The sequence below is a fragment of the Amblyomma maculatum genome, unplaced genomic scaffold (assembly GCF_055883805.1).
Source record: "Amblyomma maculatum isolate TAMU_Amacu unplaced genomic scaffold, ASM5588380v1 scaffold_28, whole genome shotgun sequence".
NCBI classification, from domain to species: domain Eukaryota; kingdom Metazoa; phylum Arthropoda; class Arachnida; order Ixodida; family Ixodidae; genus Amblyomma; species Amblyomma maculatum.
In genome coordinates this window covers 859,480-876,482 of record NW_028146753.1, presented here as the reverse complement: position 1 = coordinate 876,482, position 17,003 = coordinate 859,480, and the positions used below count along the sequence as shown (strand labels likewise).

Below are 17,003 nucleotides of genomic sequence, written 5' to 3'. Positions count from 1 at the left end.
TATATATACATATATAAGCATTTTACAATCAATGTTGACATTAATTCAGGAGGACATATAATTAATTCCCTGCATCCTGAATTTATAATCTAATATCTATTCTTCAGGCTGCAGGCGACAACGACTGGTTAGGAATGTATGTACTGACAAATTCATTCAGGAAGGTTTGTTTGGTTTGCGGGGTTTAACGTCCCAAAGCGACTCAGGCTATGAGAGACGCCGTAGTGGAGGACCCCGGAAATTTCGACCACCTGGGGTTCTTTAACGTGCACTGACTGACATTGTGGAGGAATAAGAATATTTTGTTCACCATTTTAAGGTATAAACGTCTGCGTGGCTTGCAATATATTATCGCAAACTATTTTTGGTAGCTGTGGAGAAACTCGCTGATCAATAGTATCTATCACTGTTCTGGTGTTAAGCTTTTTTCATTGTTAGGGCTTTTTGCAGCTCCATATTTTGCAGCTCCCACGTTGTTCCACACGTTCTATGGCTTCAGTAATCTGTGGCGTTGATTATTTGCAGCTGTAAAGATAGCGTTGCCTTGTGCAGCAGACATTCCGACTAGCTGATCGAACACCGCTTAGTTTGATTCAGTTGCCTGTGAAAAAAACATGAAGAATAGTTACCGTGCCATTGAGTATGTTTACCGTAAACGTGCATATTTACACAAACTGAGCGCAAAAGAGCCCATGTACGCAGAGGGTGAAAAGCGGCTCCTTCTGGAGGCATAACGAAGCCTATAGACCTGGCACTCCCTGACCTGGCACAATAGCATCGCGCACCTTCAGATTCCGAGGGGAGAGATTAATTTGTAGATCTCCCTCCACATGTCCCATTACTTTGCACTACATAGGAACACAAAATGTAATAATGAAGCTAACTAAAAATATAAGATCAGATTTTGGTTCCATATTTAAAACATGAAACTTATATAGTTTTCCACCAAAATTCTATAGCAGCATTTTACTTACGATGTATAGTAATTTTTTAGTTTGAAGGCGTTTTAAACCAAATTCCCCCAGTGTCTCCGCTGATAAGCGGTGAGTCGCGTACTTAACCTCCAGGCGCACTTACCGCAAGCAATCATTTCATGTCGTTTCTTTGGCCAATTCAGAACAAGCAGTAAGTTTGTTTCCCTGCATCTTACCTAATTTAAAGTACTGTAGACACCAAGTTTTGGTGGCATTTTTCTTCTTATTAATGATGCGCAACCCATTCTTCTATATCGATCTGGACGCAGTTTGCGCCTACGACCGCTAAATAGTCTGTAATTGAATTTTACTTTCTCTTCCGTTTCGGTTTCAGCAGCCGAGAGATGGTTTTGACGTCGCAATGAAGTCTTGACGCGTGGCATAAAAAAACGGAGACATAGTAGCTTATTCTTCGCTGGCAGCAATTCTTGTGGTTGAAGCAGGCTGGCTTTATCAATGTATTGAAAGCAAACGGCACTGGAATGATTATATTGCTGTATTTTCATACTTCACGAGACCTAGACCTCATTTTGACGTCACAGCCATCGGCTGACTGTTCAAGCAGTAGCAGGCAATAAATGAAATTCTATTAAACAATTATTCAGCAATCTTAGGCGAACATGAGGAGGTGATCTGTCTACATTAATGTATTAGGCATCAATAAAGAAGATAAAACACTAACCCAAGATTTAGTTTGTAAAGTCCTTTGACATACAGTATTGGTTTCTGTGTACGGATATCATTGTGACACTTTTAGGGTAAAATACTAAGAGCTTGTGTCTAGCGCTGCGTTAAATATCAACCTTATCACAGACTACTTGTTTGCGGGTCCCTGAAAATCTAATGAAGACATTTCTTATGCACTGCTATAGAACATTGTTTGTATTCCCGGCTGTAAGCGATTCTACCAATCGCTATACCGTTTTTATGAAGCTATTCATTTTTGGCACCATCCATGCTATAAAAGGTTTTAACATATTTTATGGGCTTGTGTTTGCTTATGACGGCATACCTAATGTTTTCAAATTGCCATCTCTAAACATTTCTTAGGGACAGCTGAAAAAAAATTTGTTTTCATGACCTGCTATATGTATTTGGCTAAAATAGCAATTGCCATAAGTATGGCAATCTAGCTTTTGCTATAGATCGTGGTATAGATGTAATCAGCCCTGAGAAGCACTGCTGTAGTGGGAGTAATATTGTTCTATGCCATGGCAGGAAATAAACTAAAATAAAACAATATTATGAAACTCCTAAAGAACTATAAAAATATTTGAAAATTATAGAAAGAATCGCAAGCCGAATTCAGTATAAACTTCCCAGACGATAGGCGTAAATGAGGATGAGCAAGACATGATTGATGGAAAATTTCCTGCTCTTTCGATCAGAAGGTTCCAGTCGTTTGCAGTTAAATAAAAAAATATGGATCCTAAAACACTAATAGGGTAGTTTTTTGGTAAAATGGTAGAATTTGAAGGTTTCCGATGAGATACTCTCGCCTTTTTTCGCAGTCCTGTCAGGCATTGAAATCGTTATTATGTTTTGTAGGCGACCAATAACCTTTCCAGCAGACTTGGCAAATGTCAAACCCCTCTTTATTTTTTCTCTGAATAGACATTTGCACACCTCGTGTAGTTCTAATTGCTTGTCATTTCGCCCACCTCAGAACAAGTTCCGGGTCCAATGGTGTTTCTATCGCCTTCTATAAAATGAGATTATGAATTGTGTATGCTTTAATAAATCAGCTGCCACATGCAGTACCTTAACTCCTGACGAACATTAATGTCAGAAAATATTATTTAAATGACTTATACTACTCTATAAAACGCTGCTGAAACTAAAGCGTCAGAATAAATCACTATGTTGTTGGAACTGCTTATATTTGTGCATGCGGTCATGGTAGGTGCGGATAATTACCACGACAAATCCCACTTGACCAGCGACAGTGACTTCGAAAAGTACTATAAAGCGTCGCCGGTATGTAGAATTCTGGTGTTTCCGATACGTGATACAAACTTCAGTTTCTGTCTATAGCTTGTATGTTTACAACACTTGAAGATTTTGCTTTTTCATTATTGCGACAGAAATGAACCAAATATTCGGAAGATGGACTGTTGGAGTTGTGACCCATGGCACTGCCTTATGGAAGTGGGCGGATTGTATGGTCGTGCACTAACCGAGTTTCGAATTCAGTGAAGCCCTAAGACATTTCAGACAATGAAAGCACTCCTAGTTTGCTCACACCATCAGATGGATTCGTCCGAGACTACGGTAGCGGACCTCGGCCGCACTCGGTTAGATGTCGTATGCGTATGACGCATTTTCCTAGAATAAAAGAGCGCCACAGATGGAAGCTCAATAAAAAAAAAAAGACGTTCACTGCTCAGCGTGATGGTGTGTTGCAGCTTATCAAGAGGGGTATTTGGTAGCGGCGATAATGCTATAATCTTGAGTGGAAGCTGATTTGTTCATTATGGCATGAGTATGGAACTCAGTTGAGGCATAATCTTCTTTGGGAATTCGTGCGGACGCATTACCTACAAATCATAATATTGCAGCTAATGAGTCATGAAATCATTTCGCATTGAAAAGATGGACATACTGATGGAAAGGCGTTTAGCACTTATTCACGTAGATGATATCGCTACTAGTAAACAAGCACCGCGCTCGGGAGATATTTATGCAGACGATCATTCCGCTATCTATGCTTTGCCGCAATGCGAGAAATCGGATTTGGGATAGACCAAGTCATATCTACACTGTAGATTCGTTTTTTTTAAGCAAAGAAAAGACAGCTCCAATAGAAAGTGCATATAGTGCAAACGCTAAGGGAGCCTGAACTCTACCGGCATATACTAGAGTCACAATTTCTGAGGTATTGTTTCGCAGCTTTGCAACAACGGCAGTCATTGCCACAGAGTTCACTACCTCGTCCTGCTTCGTGTAATATAGCTCGCTTCCGTGTCTAACACTCACCAATTCCTAAGAGCCATTAATTAAGTCCGTAGATTTTTATGAAATCATCTGTTAACACTGATAGTATTTTAGAGTTCCGTTTTGTGTCTGCTGGTGGTTTAGCCGCGTCGATGTCGTCGCCCGTGCAATGTAGCGAGGGAGTACTGCCTAACTCATTGGTGGCGCAAGAGGGATTCGCCCGTTTCCTATCAGTACCCCATGGTAAACTAAGGACGGCTTCGAGTGACGACGTTTTTCAACGTGAAATCTCTCGGCCGGAAAGTGGCGACCTTGTGCATGTTTAAAGTGACTCGTTGATCATGGCTCTTTAATCAGATGATCAGGTGAGGATTTGTTTGCGATCACAGGCTTTGCTGATCACTTCGGTTGAGATAAGTGTATAGGGTAAGAATTTTTTATATATCCTTCAGACTGCCTGCCGCTAGTCTGGGGTTGGCTATCTGTGCTAGAACTGTAGTGCACAACTGGTGTGCTACAAATCAGAGAGAAAGCGCGCGCCAAGCGACCATGACCGGTAAGCGCGCCTAGCCTAAAAAGAGTATCTCGACAGCACGCGAGAAGGAAAACGTAGGTGGATAAGAGACTTGTCTTCGTCTGAGCCCAGACGAAAACGAAGCCAGACACACTGCCTAATCGCAGTCTTACCGTGGCGGAAGTAAACTAGTGCTTAACGGACTGACTCAAAAGCAGTTTATTGTGACTGCCGTATAGCAACAATCCGGAGAGAAACACATACAGATATTATAAAACAACACAAACCTATGATACGTATCACAAAGTCATGGCTTGAGGGGCTAGTTGGTGCTGCATCGTATTCAGAAATGTGCACGTGTGCTGTGTGCGCGTGTGCTGTGTATATCCTCTTGTGTTTGTGTTTGTTGCGTCACATTTCTGAATTCGATGTATCACAAAGTAAATAATAAATATTTATATCAAATATTTACTATTTAAAAATATGATATATTTAAAAAGGGGTGCGCAATTTTATTGAACTACAGTCACGTCAAACTTAATGCAGTGACACTCTTCTTGATCCACCTACTTATGCATATGATCTATTGGCCTTATTGTGACTTTTCAGTGCTACCATGTTTACGAAGCAGGCAGAGAAGAAAGCTATCGCCACCGTCTCGCTGTAGGCGTTGAAGTTCCGGTAACGATATGAAGTTAGCTTGCTTTTCTCAAATATGTCTTTTGTGAACTTTTCGCCAGCGTTCAAGTTGCCGCTGACTCGCGGCTAATTAGAGACGCGTTTCCGTGTTTTGTAAATCCGTTGTTTTTCGTTTTACTTCGGCCAGCACTTTCTTGTTATGCCATTGTTTCACGCTTTTCATGTCTTTAAAAGTGCTTGACATTACATATGCGAGCCCGTGGCCAGTGAACGACCGCAGAAATCTATTGAAACCTTGGACTCTACCGTTGGTTTCGCACTAATTTTTCGCTATACTTTCACACATGAGCTCTCGTCTGAATGTGTAGTCTGCTTTAAGCATGAGTACTGCTTACTGATATATGTTCGTGGATGCTGGCTATGTTCTACTACATCTGCTTTGTATACGTTGTCAATGCTTTCGTGTGGTTAAAATTTTAGCGGCGCAAGTCCCCAACGCTTTTTAACTGCATGAACTACCACACAGTGACTAAGCAATCTTCTTACCTTGTTATGATTAGTTTTTTTTGTTCGGGTTGGTACGCATTTTGCTTTTTATATTTTAGTTATTTACAAATATCTGATCAATTAATTTTTTATCAACCATCAATAACCCATCACGCCTCACATCGATTGGCAAGCCATTATCGATAAACCACAGATCGTCATCTTATCTATCAGGTTCGGATCTTCGGAAAATCTTCCCACTTTTTCCTCCTCTTCATACGAGGGTAGAGGATAATATGTCTTTCTTTAATTTGCCACATGCGGAACAGAGCCTGTGTCCGTTAGGTATAACATTTGAGCTGCATGTCAGGCGAGATCAATTAAAGCGACTTCATTAAATTAAGAGTTAATATGCAATGTTCAGATGTCAAAATAGTTATACAAGTATGGTTCTGCTTATCATACTTATAATAACAGCCTTGAAATGGATCCATTTCAGGGCTAGATGGCTCAATATATTGGGTAAAGGTTTCTGAGATGAAAGATTGTATTCGCCACAGAGAAATAGAAATAGCATTTGCTTTAAAGCAGAAAACGATTGTGTAGTAAACGAATGCTCCACAAATATTGAAAAACACCAAACATAGTGTTCAGTGTCGGTCACGTGCTCTAATAAAACTGTATCACCCATGCCATGTGCTACCCTGATTGCAGCCTTGCCTATAAAATGTGCTACACTCCTCGGGACTACAAGGTACAACGAGAGTAAGATTATGGAATGGTGGAGGGCGAGCCTCAGTTATATAGTCGAGTCAACGTTTTGACAAGGGGACTTCTCTTCGTCTGTCCACCACAATTAACACTGGCAGCGGTTGAAATACAATTTTGTTTTCAAATAAGAAAAACTAGGAATGGTGAGCGAGGAGGGTGGCGGAGAAGAAAGTAGGTCTAGGAGTAAAAAATGTTTCTTTGATATGTATTTTGCAGCCTAGAACCGGTGATCATGTTGCCTGAAAATGAAAATAAAAAGTGGCAGCAGCAGGAAAACTGCAATGATGGCGTGCATGATAAGTTCGCAGCTAAAGCAGGCTCGATGCCTGCGCACTTTTCCTGAAAGGGGACAGGCATTCCAAAGGGTCCTGATAAAGGATTAATCTGCAGAGGATCAGATCTCAAAAGATGTCAACAAGGTGGGGAGAAGGAGAAAGAAACTGAATTAAAAGGTAAAGTGAATCACACCTGCCACGTCTTCGGGAATGTAACACAAAAGACGTCTTATGGATTGCTGCTATTGAATCGTTTGTGTGCTGCTTTGGAGCAGTATATCTGGCTACCAGGCTGGGAATCGGCGCGTAGTTAACTGCTCCAGGCCGGTGGAAGTCACTAGGCTGTACGGGTAATGATTCAAGGCAACACGGAACCATTAAAGCCAGGGGCCTAAGAACGTGTCTAGGTTGCAAGTCATCATGAAGTCTTTGAATCAATTTGATCTGGTGCCTAGAGCAAGCGAACGAGAACCAGCAGTACGAAGAAAGCGCATTAAAGAAAAGAGCTATTGGAGGCATTGACCTTTGCTTATTATGGCCGAACTAGTCCATAATAAGCAACTTTGCCTGTGCAATGGCAAAGTTGAAATCGAGAATTGCTAACTACTATCGCATCTTCAATGCACTGAGGAGTTCGTGGAAAAATGACCTCTCTAAAGACAAGAAACTGATTTTTGTCAATATACAGGGTGCGCTAGCTTTTGAAGATCTAAAGTATATAATCGTTCTGCTAAACTGCTTCTAAAGCTTGTTTATCCCGCTGACATATTCATCGCAGAGCTTTGTTGGCTTAATCGACGAATGAAACATGAAAATGAAGTGATAAGGCATTTCTCCAATGAACAAAAGCATCTCGCAAAATATTGCCGTTCCGGCCTGTTCAAAATGACGCCCTTAGGGACCGACTGGCGGCGTGTTTGCATTGCGATTAAACGCAGCAGCCTTTTTTTGCGCAGTCAGTCCTGATGCTCAAGCTGCTATGTAAAGCCGCTCCAAACAGAGTGAGCTTTATCGCAGCGAAGAAAACACTAACGTTTGACGCAAAACTACTCAGCGTCATTGTCAATTGTGGTAAAATATACCATTACAAGAGAAAGAAAAGTGAATTGGTGAGATAAAGAACGGCAAAGTACTTGCTGACATTGCGGAAAGCGTCATGATGCAGAAATGTTTGATATCGGAAACACGCCAGCCGCATTTTTTATAAGGGGCAACCTCAGAGTCTGCACCAAAAGAGCCAAACAAAGCCTGTCGGATATGACAACACTATGGACGATTACTGCTAACAATGCTAAACGGTCAAACTGTTCAGCTTGTACAAGTGTTCAGATTTCTATAGCTTAGAACTTACCATCGAATGGAAAGCTTTTTCCATTACTAATGAGACATGTGCAGAGTTTATGACAGTACTAGAGCGCTCCTGCAAGCAGTATATGAGAAATGTGATGAAAAAGCTGGAAGAACTTGCAAATGCAAATATCTGAAGCGAAATCATTTGCCTGGCCATGATAAAGCAAGAGGGAAGAGCGTCGATGGCCCCTCTCCTACTACGAGACTGGCTATTAAAAACAGAAAAAAAAAAATTGAAAAGCACTGTAGAGCAGGTCTTAGGTTAGATCTCTGCAGCGTAGCCTAGAAACACGACAATAGATATATCCCGAGTGATTCAGCGTATCTAAGGCAGCAAAAAAGAAAGGTTGCGGCTTCACTCGAGTAAGCCCGGTCGTGCAATTGAAAGCTTGGTTATCCTTAGTAATGCTCTGTCGATAATCCAGGTTGCACTGATAGGCAACCCCGTGTGTTTCGTCGTTCATTTCCGGTTTGGTTATATGGAAGCAAGCTAATACTTAGCAGTATTGGCAACATAATCCGTATGATTAGAGTTCCCATCATTTGCGACACCATCCCGGATCCACAGACGGTCGATTCGCTTCTTCCATAGCTAAAACTGTGAGGCGGCAGTGCGCCTGAACGCTATAATAATATATATTGCACTCTGTGTCTTAAGAATCATAAGATTCTTCGTGGCGTCCACAATGCAGTCGAAGTAGTGGTTACGAGATGTGGCTGCTCTGTACCTCTAACAGAACGTCAGGAAAACGCCTTGAGGTTTTATTTAGGTAAGTCACAAAACACGAGATGCAGCATAGATACGAGCTCATCGAGCGCTGCCGGCCACGCGAATCTCAGCTGTGGCGCTGAGGCGCGCAGTATATCACGTGGGAGACACTTCTCCAGACATCCACTGGATGGTCGTATTTGCAAGGCAGGTGACCTCGGCTAGATGTGTCTAGTAAAGCTTTCGCTCTGAAATTACGAAGATTAATTGTTCCTAAGCGCTACCAGCACTATTTGCTATAATAAAGAGAGGCGTCAAAGCAGGTGGAAATGATCGAATAAGGCGGAATACTGAAGAGAATTAGGACAAAGTGGCTGGGCAGCGCCTCTGGTGGTAGCGGCAAAGACAGCGGCGAATCATAAATAGCATATGTGGCAACTGCTGGGTCAAAGTTAATGCTGGTTTGAAAAACGAAATACTAAATTTTGCGTTGTCGAACAATTTGTACTTCATGCTTGACGGCGGGATATCTAAAATCTAATTTTGTCGTAAGCCTCTCCGTATGTTTGGAGTGCTGAAAAAGCAGTTCAGCCGTACCACCCCCACTTCAGCCGTCGAATCACATAGATAACGCAGTACGTCGACATGAAGAATCCAATTACGATAGCATAACAAAACGCGTGTAGCTTTGAATTAGGAAGAACGCCATGTTTTATATCAGCCATGTGATGTGGTATCGTGCACTTACCCGCCGTGCATTGTTATGTGTTAATATTTTACAGCTGTCTGGAATAAAATGCTTTTGCGCTGCTCCCACTGAAGCATCTGTCGTCTTATTTAGACTAGACCAACGAGAAATATAGATGCCCATTCCACAATTATGAAACGCTTGTTTATTAGAAACAAACTTCAATCAAAAAATTTAGCAGCGGCGCCCACGCTCCCCCCCTTCAGCATTTTGGGAATCCCAGGAACTGATAACCCTCAGTTTTGCTATTTAGAGCAAAATAAATTATATCACCTTGTTCGGCCATGCCATGAAACATTGATACAATTTTTATATTTATTTGATGTTTAAAGGCTGAGAACTAAAACACTATTTCTTAATGTTTAACATTTATTAAGGTATTATTCCCGGTTATCGGCATTTCCCAACCGCGTGATCCCTGAACCTTCAATGGAGTGGATGGTGCTGGTGTGGAGGACTGGCTCGCTATGTACGATGGCGTGAGCGCGCACAAAAGTTGGGACCCGACCATGAAGTTGGCTAACGTCATTTTCTAACTGTATGTCACTGCAAGGGTCTGGTTAGAGACTCACGAGGATGAACTAACAGTTTCTAACCAGTTTGGACCTTTGTAAACAGAAGGTTTATGACTCGTTTGGTAAGCCAGTCGGACATCAGCTGCAAGCGAAGAAGCTTGCGTCCCTAGCACAGTCGTTCACATAGTCGTATGTCATTTATTCTGGACAATTTGGCCCTCTGCATGAAAGTTGACCCCGCTATGTCTGAGAGCGATAAAGTTGGTCACGTGCTAAAATGAATAGCAGACTACGTCTTCATTTACTCGTGTACAAAAATTTCGGAACGGGTGACGAGATTCTAAACGAATGCCGCCGGTTTGAACAAGAGAAAAGTCGCCGTATTTTCTCTAAGTCCACGCAGCTACCGACCACGGCTGCGACATCGTCCTGCTCGAACTCAATTTCAACTTGCCCTCTGCCAACATCCGACAGCCTGACACGACTTGTGCGCCGGAACTAGAAGCAGTCTCTCCAACAGTTTCCCAACTACCGGCACCGGACAGGAGACCTACAGTATCCCTTATACAGGCTGTTGTCCGGCACAAACTCGCCTACCTCGGGATACAACCTATATGCACCATTAGGTCTCCAGTTGCCCAGTGTGTCTCCGGCAGTTGGTTTTGGACATCCGTACTGTTTTCGTTGCAGCCGCAGCCCAGATGAGTGGAAAACACTTTACAGCAAGCCTACCGCCTTTGAGTTCTCCAGATTTGGCCAGATTTCTCAATTTTACCGAACTCGCCCGTCATCGGCCGACCACCGCTGCCCAAACGCTGCCTAACCCAGCTCCTTTTTATGGCACTTTGAACCGCAATTCACAAGCTCCGACGCTTATATCATGCCTATCAAACGTTCGCTGTCATCCCATTATCGCCGCACATCAATTCCTGACCCGTATGCTAGATGTCGATGAAAAACTGATAGTTACCGCGTCATTAGGTGAGGCTGCTCTGATGATCCGACCGGAAAACTCTCCAACTCTCTAGGCCCTACTGCCCATGCTGAGCATTGAAGCGGACGGGATCCTTGTTACAGCTCTGCTCAATAGGGGAGCGCAACGTTTCTTTAATGAAGGCCCTCTCCGCCGTCACCTAAGGAAGATGCTCAATCCTGCCCCCTCAGCTGCTGTCGGTCTTGCTGATGGAGGTACTTCTGCTGTAGTTAGGATGTGTACAGCTCGCGTGCAAATGCCAGCCGCCATACTTCTATTCTCTTCACTGTCCTTGAACAATGCGCTCATGTCGTAATCCTTGGCCTTGGCTTTCTCTGAACATTATACCCTCGTGGATTGTGTCACAAGTGTTGTTCAATTCGACCTACCATTTACGGAGAATCCACCGGTTCCAGGTGTTCAGCGCGTATCTACAGTCGCTTTTCTCTGCCTGGGCCCCGAAGTTATCACCTGTGTAACCCGCAAAAATATTTAACCTGTGTATTGTTCTCGGCTGCCTCACCAGTCCACGATGGTGAGTACATCGTTACCCCAGCCCTTGATGTACAGGGCGATCCACTTCTAGCTATAACACGGCCACTGCTCTCAAAGCATCATTGCGACTGACCCGGCCATTCCATGAAGCTAGCCGGCAGGCCATGCGAAGCATCACCTCCGCGTCACACTGTGCATATATCGCTTTGCTTCGATACGCATCTGCATCCGATGCAATGCTGCTTTGAAAGCAGTGACCGTGTTGTAGCTAGAGTGGATCACCCTGTACCTCTCACAGGGAACGTTGCCTTTGCGGTTACAATTTTCACTATGTTTGCCAATCATGTATCCCTTCCGGTCCTGAACTTTGAATCACACGTTCAGCCGCTTCGCCAAGGCATGTCGCTCTCCACGCTGTGTCCTGCTTCCGAATGCGTTTCATTAGCTGTTATAGGTTGTGTACAACCCTCTGCGCATCGCCACATGTCAGACGTCCAACCATGTGACGAATACACAAAACTGATTGCTTTAGATCTTTTACCAGCATAAACTCACAACCTCAGGTGTCTTCTTTCCTCTTGTCGTAACATCTTTGACATCGATAACCGCCCTTTGACACGGAAATCGCTGGGTATGCATCATATAAACACCGGTTACGCCGCTCCTACTCACAGACGTGCGTAGAGAGTGTCCAGTACAGAACGCAACATCACTCAGCAGGAGGTAGACAAGACGCTTGCTAAAGACATCATGGAGCCCTTGTTGCGCCGTTGGCGCTCACCAGTTGCCACTGCTAAAAAAAGGATGGGAATTGGCTCTTCTGCATTAATTATCTGCCCCTCAATGCCATCAAAAATACAGGACATGTATCGATGACGCTTTGCATTGCCTTCAAGGAGCCGAATTTTTCACTTGTATCGACCTTTGATCCGGGGAGTTGCAAATCGCAAATCGACCGCATTAATCAGAACGGACGGATAATATCAATTTAAAGTCATGCCGCTCGGTCTCTACAATGCGCAAGCTACCTTCAAGGGAATGATGTACTCCTTGATTCGAGGCTTTAAATGTTCTCGTGCCCTTCGAATCCTTCCAAACTTCAAGCTTTCAAGGTCTTCCCTCTTCCCTGATCATCTAGGGATGTGCGAAGCTTTTTCAACTTGTACTACGATTTCCAAGGTTTCATTAAAACGTTTGCTAGCCACGTTCTTTCCACCGCCGAGCGCAATTACTCCATCAGAGAGCGCAAGTGGTTAGCACTTGTTTAGTGTTTAGCATGTCGACATTTCGACCTCATCTCTTTGGCCGTTTTTCTCGGTTGTGACGGACCACCGCGCTCTTGGCTGGCTGTCTTCAATGAAGGGCCCCACAGGCCAGCTTGGTCATTGGGCATTGCACCTCCAAGAGTATTCTTACACAGTTATTTACCAGTCAGGGAGTCTACATCAAGACGCTGACTGCCTGTCTCGTCACGCTGTGGAGCCGCCAGAACCTGGAGATGACTTCGGCCCATGCTTGGTCGCTATCTCTGATATGCTTAACATCGCGGACGAGCAGCGGCAATCCTCCTACACGCGTCCACCAATCGATCTCCTCAACAGTGCCACCACAGTCCCTTCACTCCAACTCTTTGCTCTCCGTGTTCTTCGCGATGACATCCTATACCGCCGAAACCTTCGCCCTGATGGACCTGAGATCCTTCTCGTCGTAATCCAGCATTTCCGCTCGTCTGTCCATTAAAAATTAGATGACATGCCCACCGCGGCGCTCTTTGGTGTCTCACAAGAATGCGATAGGGTCCGACGCCGCTTCTTATGGCCCGGTCTATACCGTAGTGTTCGGGGTTACGTTGGCAGCTGTGACCTCTGTCAACGCCGGAAGCACCCATTCATTTTACCTACTGGACTTCTGCAGCATATAGACGTACCCCTGCAACCTACCCATCGTGTAAGACTAGACCTCCTCGAACCTTTTCCAAAGTACAGTTCTGTCAAGTGCTTGATGGCTGTTGCGCCACCGATGTCGCCAATTTCATGTTACAAAATGTCATCCTTCACCACGGTTCTCTACGCCAATTCCTGGCGGACCGCGGCCTCTACTTTTCGTCCCGGATAATTTACGACATACTCTGGTCCTATTCCACACAGCATAAGCTCACTACAGCGCAAAACCCTCATACAAACGGGCTTACCGAGCAGCTGAGCAGGACCCTGACTGACATGCTATCTATGTACGTCGCATAAGAACATCTTGATTGGGAGATAGTCTTGCCCTATACAACATTTGCTTATAATTCGTCGTGGCATGAAACCACAGGCTATTCGCATATCTATCTTCTATTTGGTCGACATGCTGCATTGCCATTGGATACACTGTTGCCGCTATCTTTTACCTCTACCACGGAATACGCACGTGACGCCATCGCCAAAGCACACTATGGCCCGCGAAATGGTTTGCGACAGTGTCACCGCCCCCCAACCTAGCAGACGTCTGTGTACGACCGCCAGCATTGCCTAGTAGCCAGGGTCAGTCGTGCTAGTTTGGTCTCCTTGGCGTGTCGGTCTTTCCGAGAAACTATTTCGTCAGTACAACGACCCTTATCGTGTGCTCCGTAAGGTGACCGATGTGACATATAAGGTTGTCCTCTCGTTTCTTCGACGTCATCCACCCGCCCTGCCACTGCCGCTGTTCACGTAGTCCGCCTCAAGCCATACTATGGATTGAAGATTCAGGCCAGAATCTGCAAACAGAAGGACGAGAAGGAAGGCGAGGATTGGGACTGGGGGGGAAGCTCGAGGGCATGGGGCTCGAGGAGCTGTGTGAGCACCATTATGGGACCTCAGTAATGAACGGCTATCATCGGCTGGTGGACCTTCCTTCTACAATTTATGGCGCCGAAACTCGGGAGGCTATTGTGAGCTTCTCCAACGATCCTTCCTGGAGTTTGCTAAAGAAACGCCGATTCTGCAGAAAGATGCCAGGAGCTCCACCATCGAACCATGCCGGACAGAGGAAAGAGGGCTTCAGCGATACGCCATGGACCGCACCATAGCGAAGCGCGTGATTCAAGGATTTTCAGTCCCGGCTCTGCCATCAGGCAAGTAATCTACTAAAACCGACCTAATGGACTATTCTTGACGAAAAACATATTCACGCCAGAGTAAAAAGCTACAACGACGGACTGCGCGCTCTGAATGAGAAAATGCATGCTTTCAAAGTTGCAGTCTGTGAAGAACACATCACAACTGTACAGGAGTACGAGGCTATTACCTCGCCTTGAGGCGCCTACTTCCGTTGACGACAGCAGCCGTTTTGCGAAGCCAGCAGATGAGCTACCTGCAGCAGTTACATTGGCTGCGAATGCAGCTTTACCTCAAATTTGTACCGAACCACCTTTCGACTTAACCGCTGATCCTACCATTGAGCTTAAAGAGAGGAAAGTCATAAGTGCTACCATTTTAACAGTGGTGCGCAATTTACGTTTATTCCAATCAAGCTGAAAGGAACCTATGGTGGAAGTACAGTACAGAGAAGAATCGCTGGAATTAATCCATAGGAGTGGTGATTTTTCAACGAGGGATGTCACCACTCACCCAGGAGTGCCTGTTGCGCGGTGAGAAAGACCTTTGTGTGAGACGTATTACAATCATGAACCTACCAGACGGGGCTCACCGACAGTAAAGAATGCATCGAGCTAATTACGAACGTTCAAAGGCGAGCAGATGCTTCTGTGCTGTTTGAAAGTGTCTCTTTTCGGGCCTCCAACGAATGAAGGTTACGAACGAGCGCGACATGTGGATTGTGTGCCTGACAAAATGCACACGGAGACACCATCAAAGTGAATTGACTTTATCAGCCTGTGGTGCTACGAGACTTACAAGGAGGAGCTTATGGAATATAGCGACCTGATTCGAGGCCCTTAGAAGCCGCCAAAAGAAAACGATGGAAGCGCATACAGTAGACCGAGAAAAATATAAAAGCAGTGAACAGCCTAGAAACTCCGCCTCTGTCAATGAGCTTTGCAGTGCGGCTTCTATAAAGCATGTGCGAGAGGAGGACCACACAGCAGTGATTCTATTTGGCATTCCGACCTCTGTAGATCCCACGATAGATGCCGAGTTGAAATTCGAACAGATGGTATACGATGTTATTACACAAGCGCAAGAACTGAGCCTTGCAATGCTGCAAGCACTTCTACAGTGCGCAGAGTTGATGAAGACAGGCTACGAATCTTCGAACAGCCTGAAATATTGGCGGCCACTTTTTCACAAGCATAGGAAAAAGAACGTCCAGTGCGCAAAAAAAGAACACAGCTGATACACATGTGTTGTGTTAGAATAATGTTTTGTGTCACACTTGTGAGATGCGTGAGTGTTGAGATGAACAAGATGAATGACAATTATGCAGGAGTGTAATGGGACGAAACCATAATAGAACCTTCATGCCAGGGAGAAGGGCTCCAACCAGAAGATAACGTCCATGTCCTGCGCCCCGTCTGTATTGCGGCAGTTGTTCCACATTCAGTATAGCACGCCCTACACGACCGGAACCAAGATGACGGAGAGCGAGCAGGAGTTTTTCAAAGCGAGCCTCAAGCTAGGCGCACAGCACGTGCTGCAAGAAACCATCAGTGCTTTGGGCATCGATACTATCACGCTTCCAGAAAACACCGAACCGATAAGTGAATTAACCTTCCCTAGAAACAGTGTTAGTGTTGTCACAGCTGATGCACTGGTCTGCATCTAACAGAAGGGAACTCCCTGGACATCGTACAGTAATAAAGAAGACCCTTGGCTACAATGACGCTCAGAAGATCAGCAATGAATGTAATATCTTGAGCCGTTAGAATCACCAATGGAACCACGACGCGAAGCTGAAGAAGACACTGGACGAGCACAATGAACAACCGGTATATGCAGCTCTTACGACAGCATCTTTGGACCCCATCCATACGTTGCGTCATCGCATCAGTCGTATGGTGGTTATCTGAGGCCATTGTGGTGACACAGTTCAAGCTTCGAGCTCCCTCTCACCTCGGGTCATGGAGCATGTTGCAGATTCAGGCAAGAATCTGCAACAGAACGACGGGGCGCGCACGTCAGAGATTAAGTGCTATGTTGGCATATTGACAGTAGTGGGGAGAGCCGGGATTAAATTAAGTGAGAGGCGGCCTGGTGTCTTCCCTGCTTCTTCTATACCGTGCACCTGCTCCGTTGGTTGTACAACTTTTAATTCCATTGGAAACGGGGAGTCGTGCGCCCGCGGATTAGAGGCTGGCAGGTAGCCCTTGGCTTCTTGCGGCCTCTTCCGCCAGATGGACGGTGCGGTGCTGGATCGCAGGGTCCGCGCTTCGCAGCAGGGTATCCCAGGCTTCTCTACTTGTAATATTTTGCCCTATGCCTGGAGATTGTGGGCACTCCCAAATTATGTGGTCGAGGGTCCCTCTCGCCCCACAGTGTTTGCAGAGATCATTGTCCCTAAAATCTGGTAGCGCGTTAAACGCCCAGACCGGGTTCATGAACGTATTAGTTTGTAGTCGCTTCCATGCGACAGCTTCTCTATTATTTAGTCTAACATCTGGCGGGGGTACGAGTCTACGTCCCAATTTATAATGGTCGAT

At 45.0% G+C, this 17,003-nt stretch overlaps 1 protein-coding gene across 1 annotated transcript in view; it reads left to right on the top strand.

Moving 5' to 3' along the window:
- The first annotated feature begins 2,806 nt into the window (after nucleotides 1-2,806).
- Nucleotides 2,807-17,003, top strand: part of LOC146170901 (uncharacterized) — a 39,665-nt gene continuing 25,468 nt past the window's right edge. Inside the window, exon 1 of the mRNA XM_084586713.1 lies at nucleotides 2,807-2,951. Coding sequence (XP_084442839.1) covers nucleotides 2,835-2,951 — 117 coding nt within the window. The 5' untranslated portion in view covers nucleotides 2,807-2,834. The remainder of the gene's footprint in view (nucleotides 2,952-17,003) is intronic.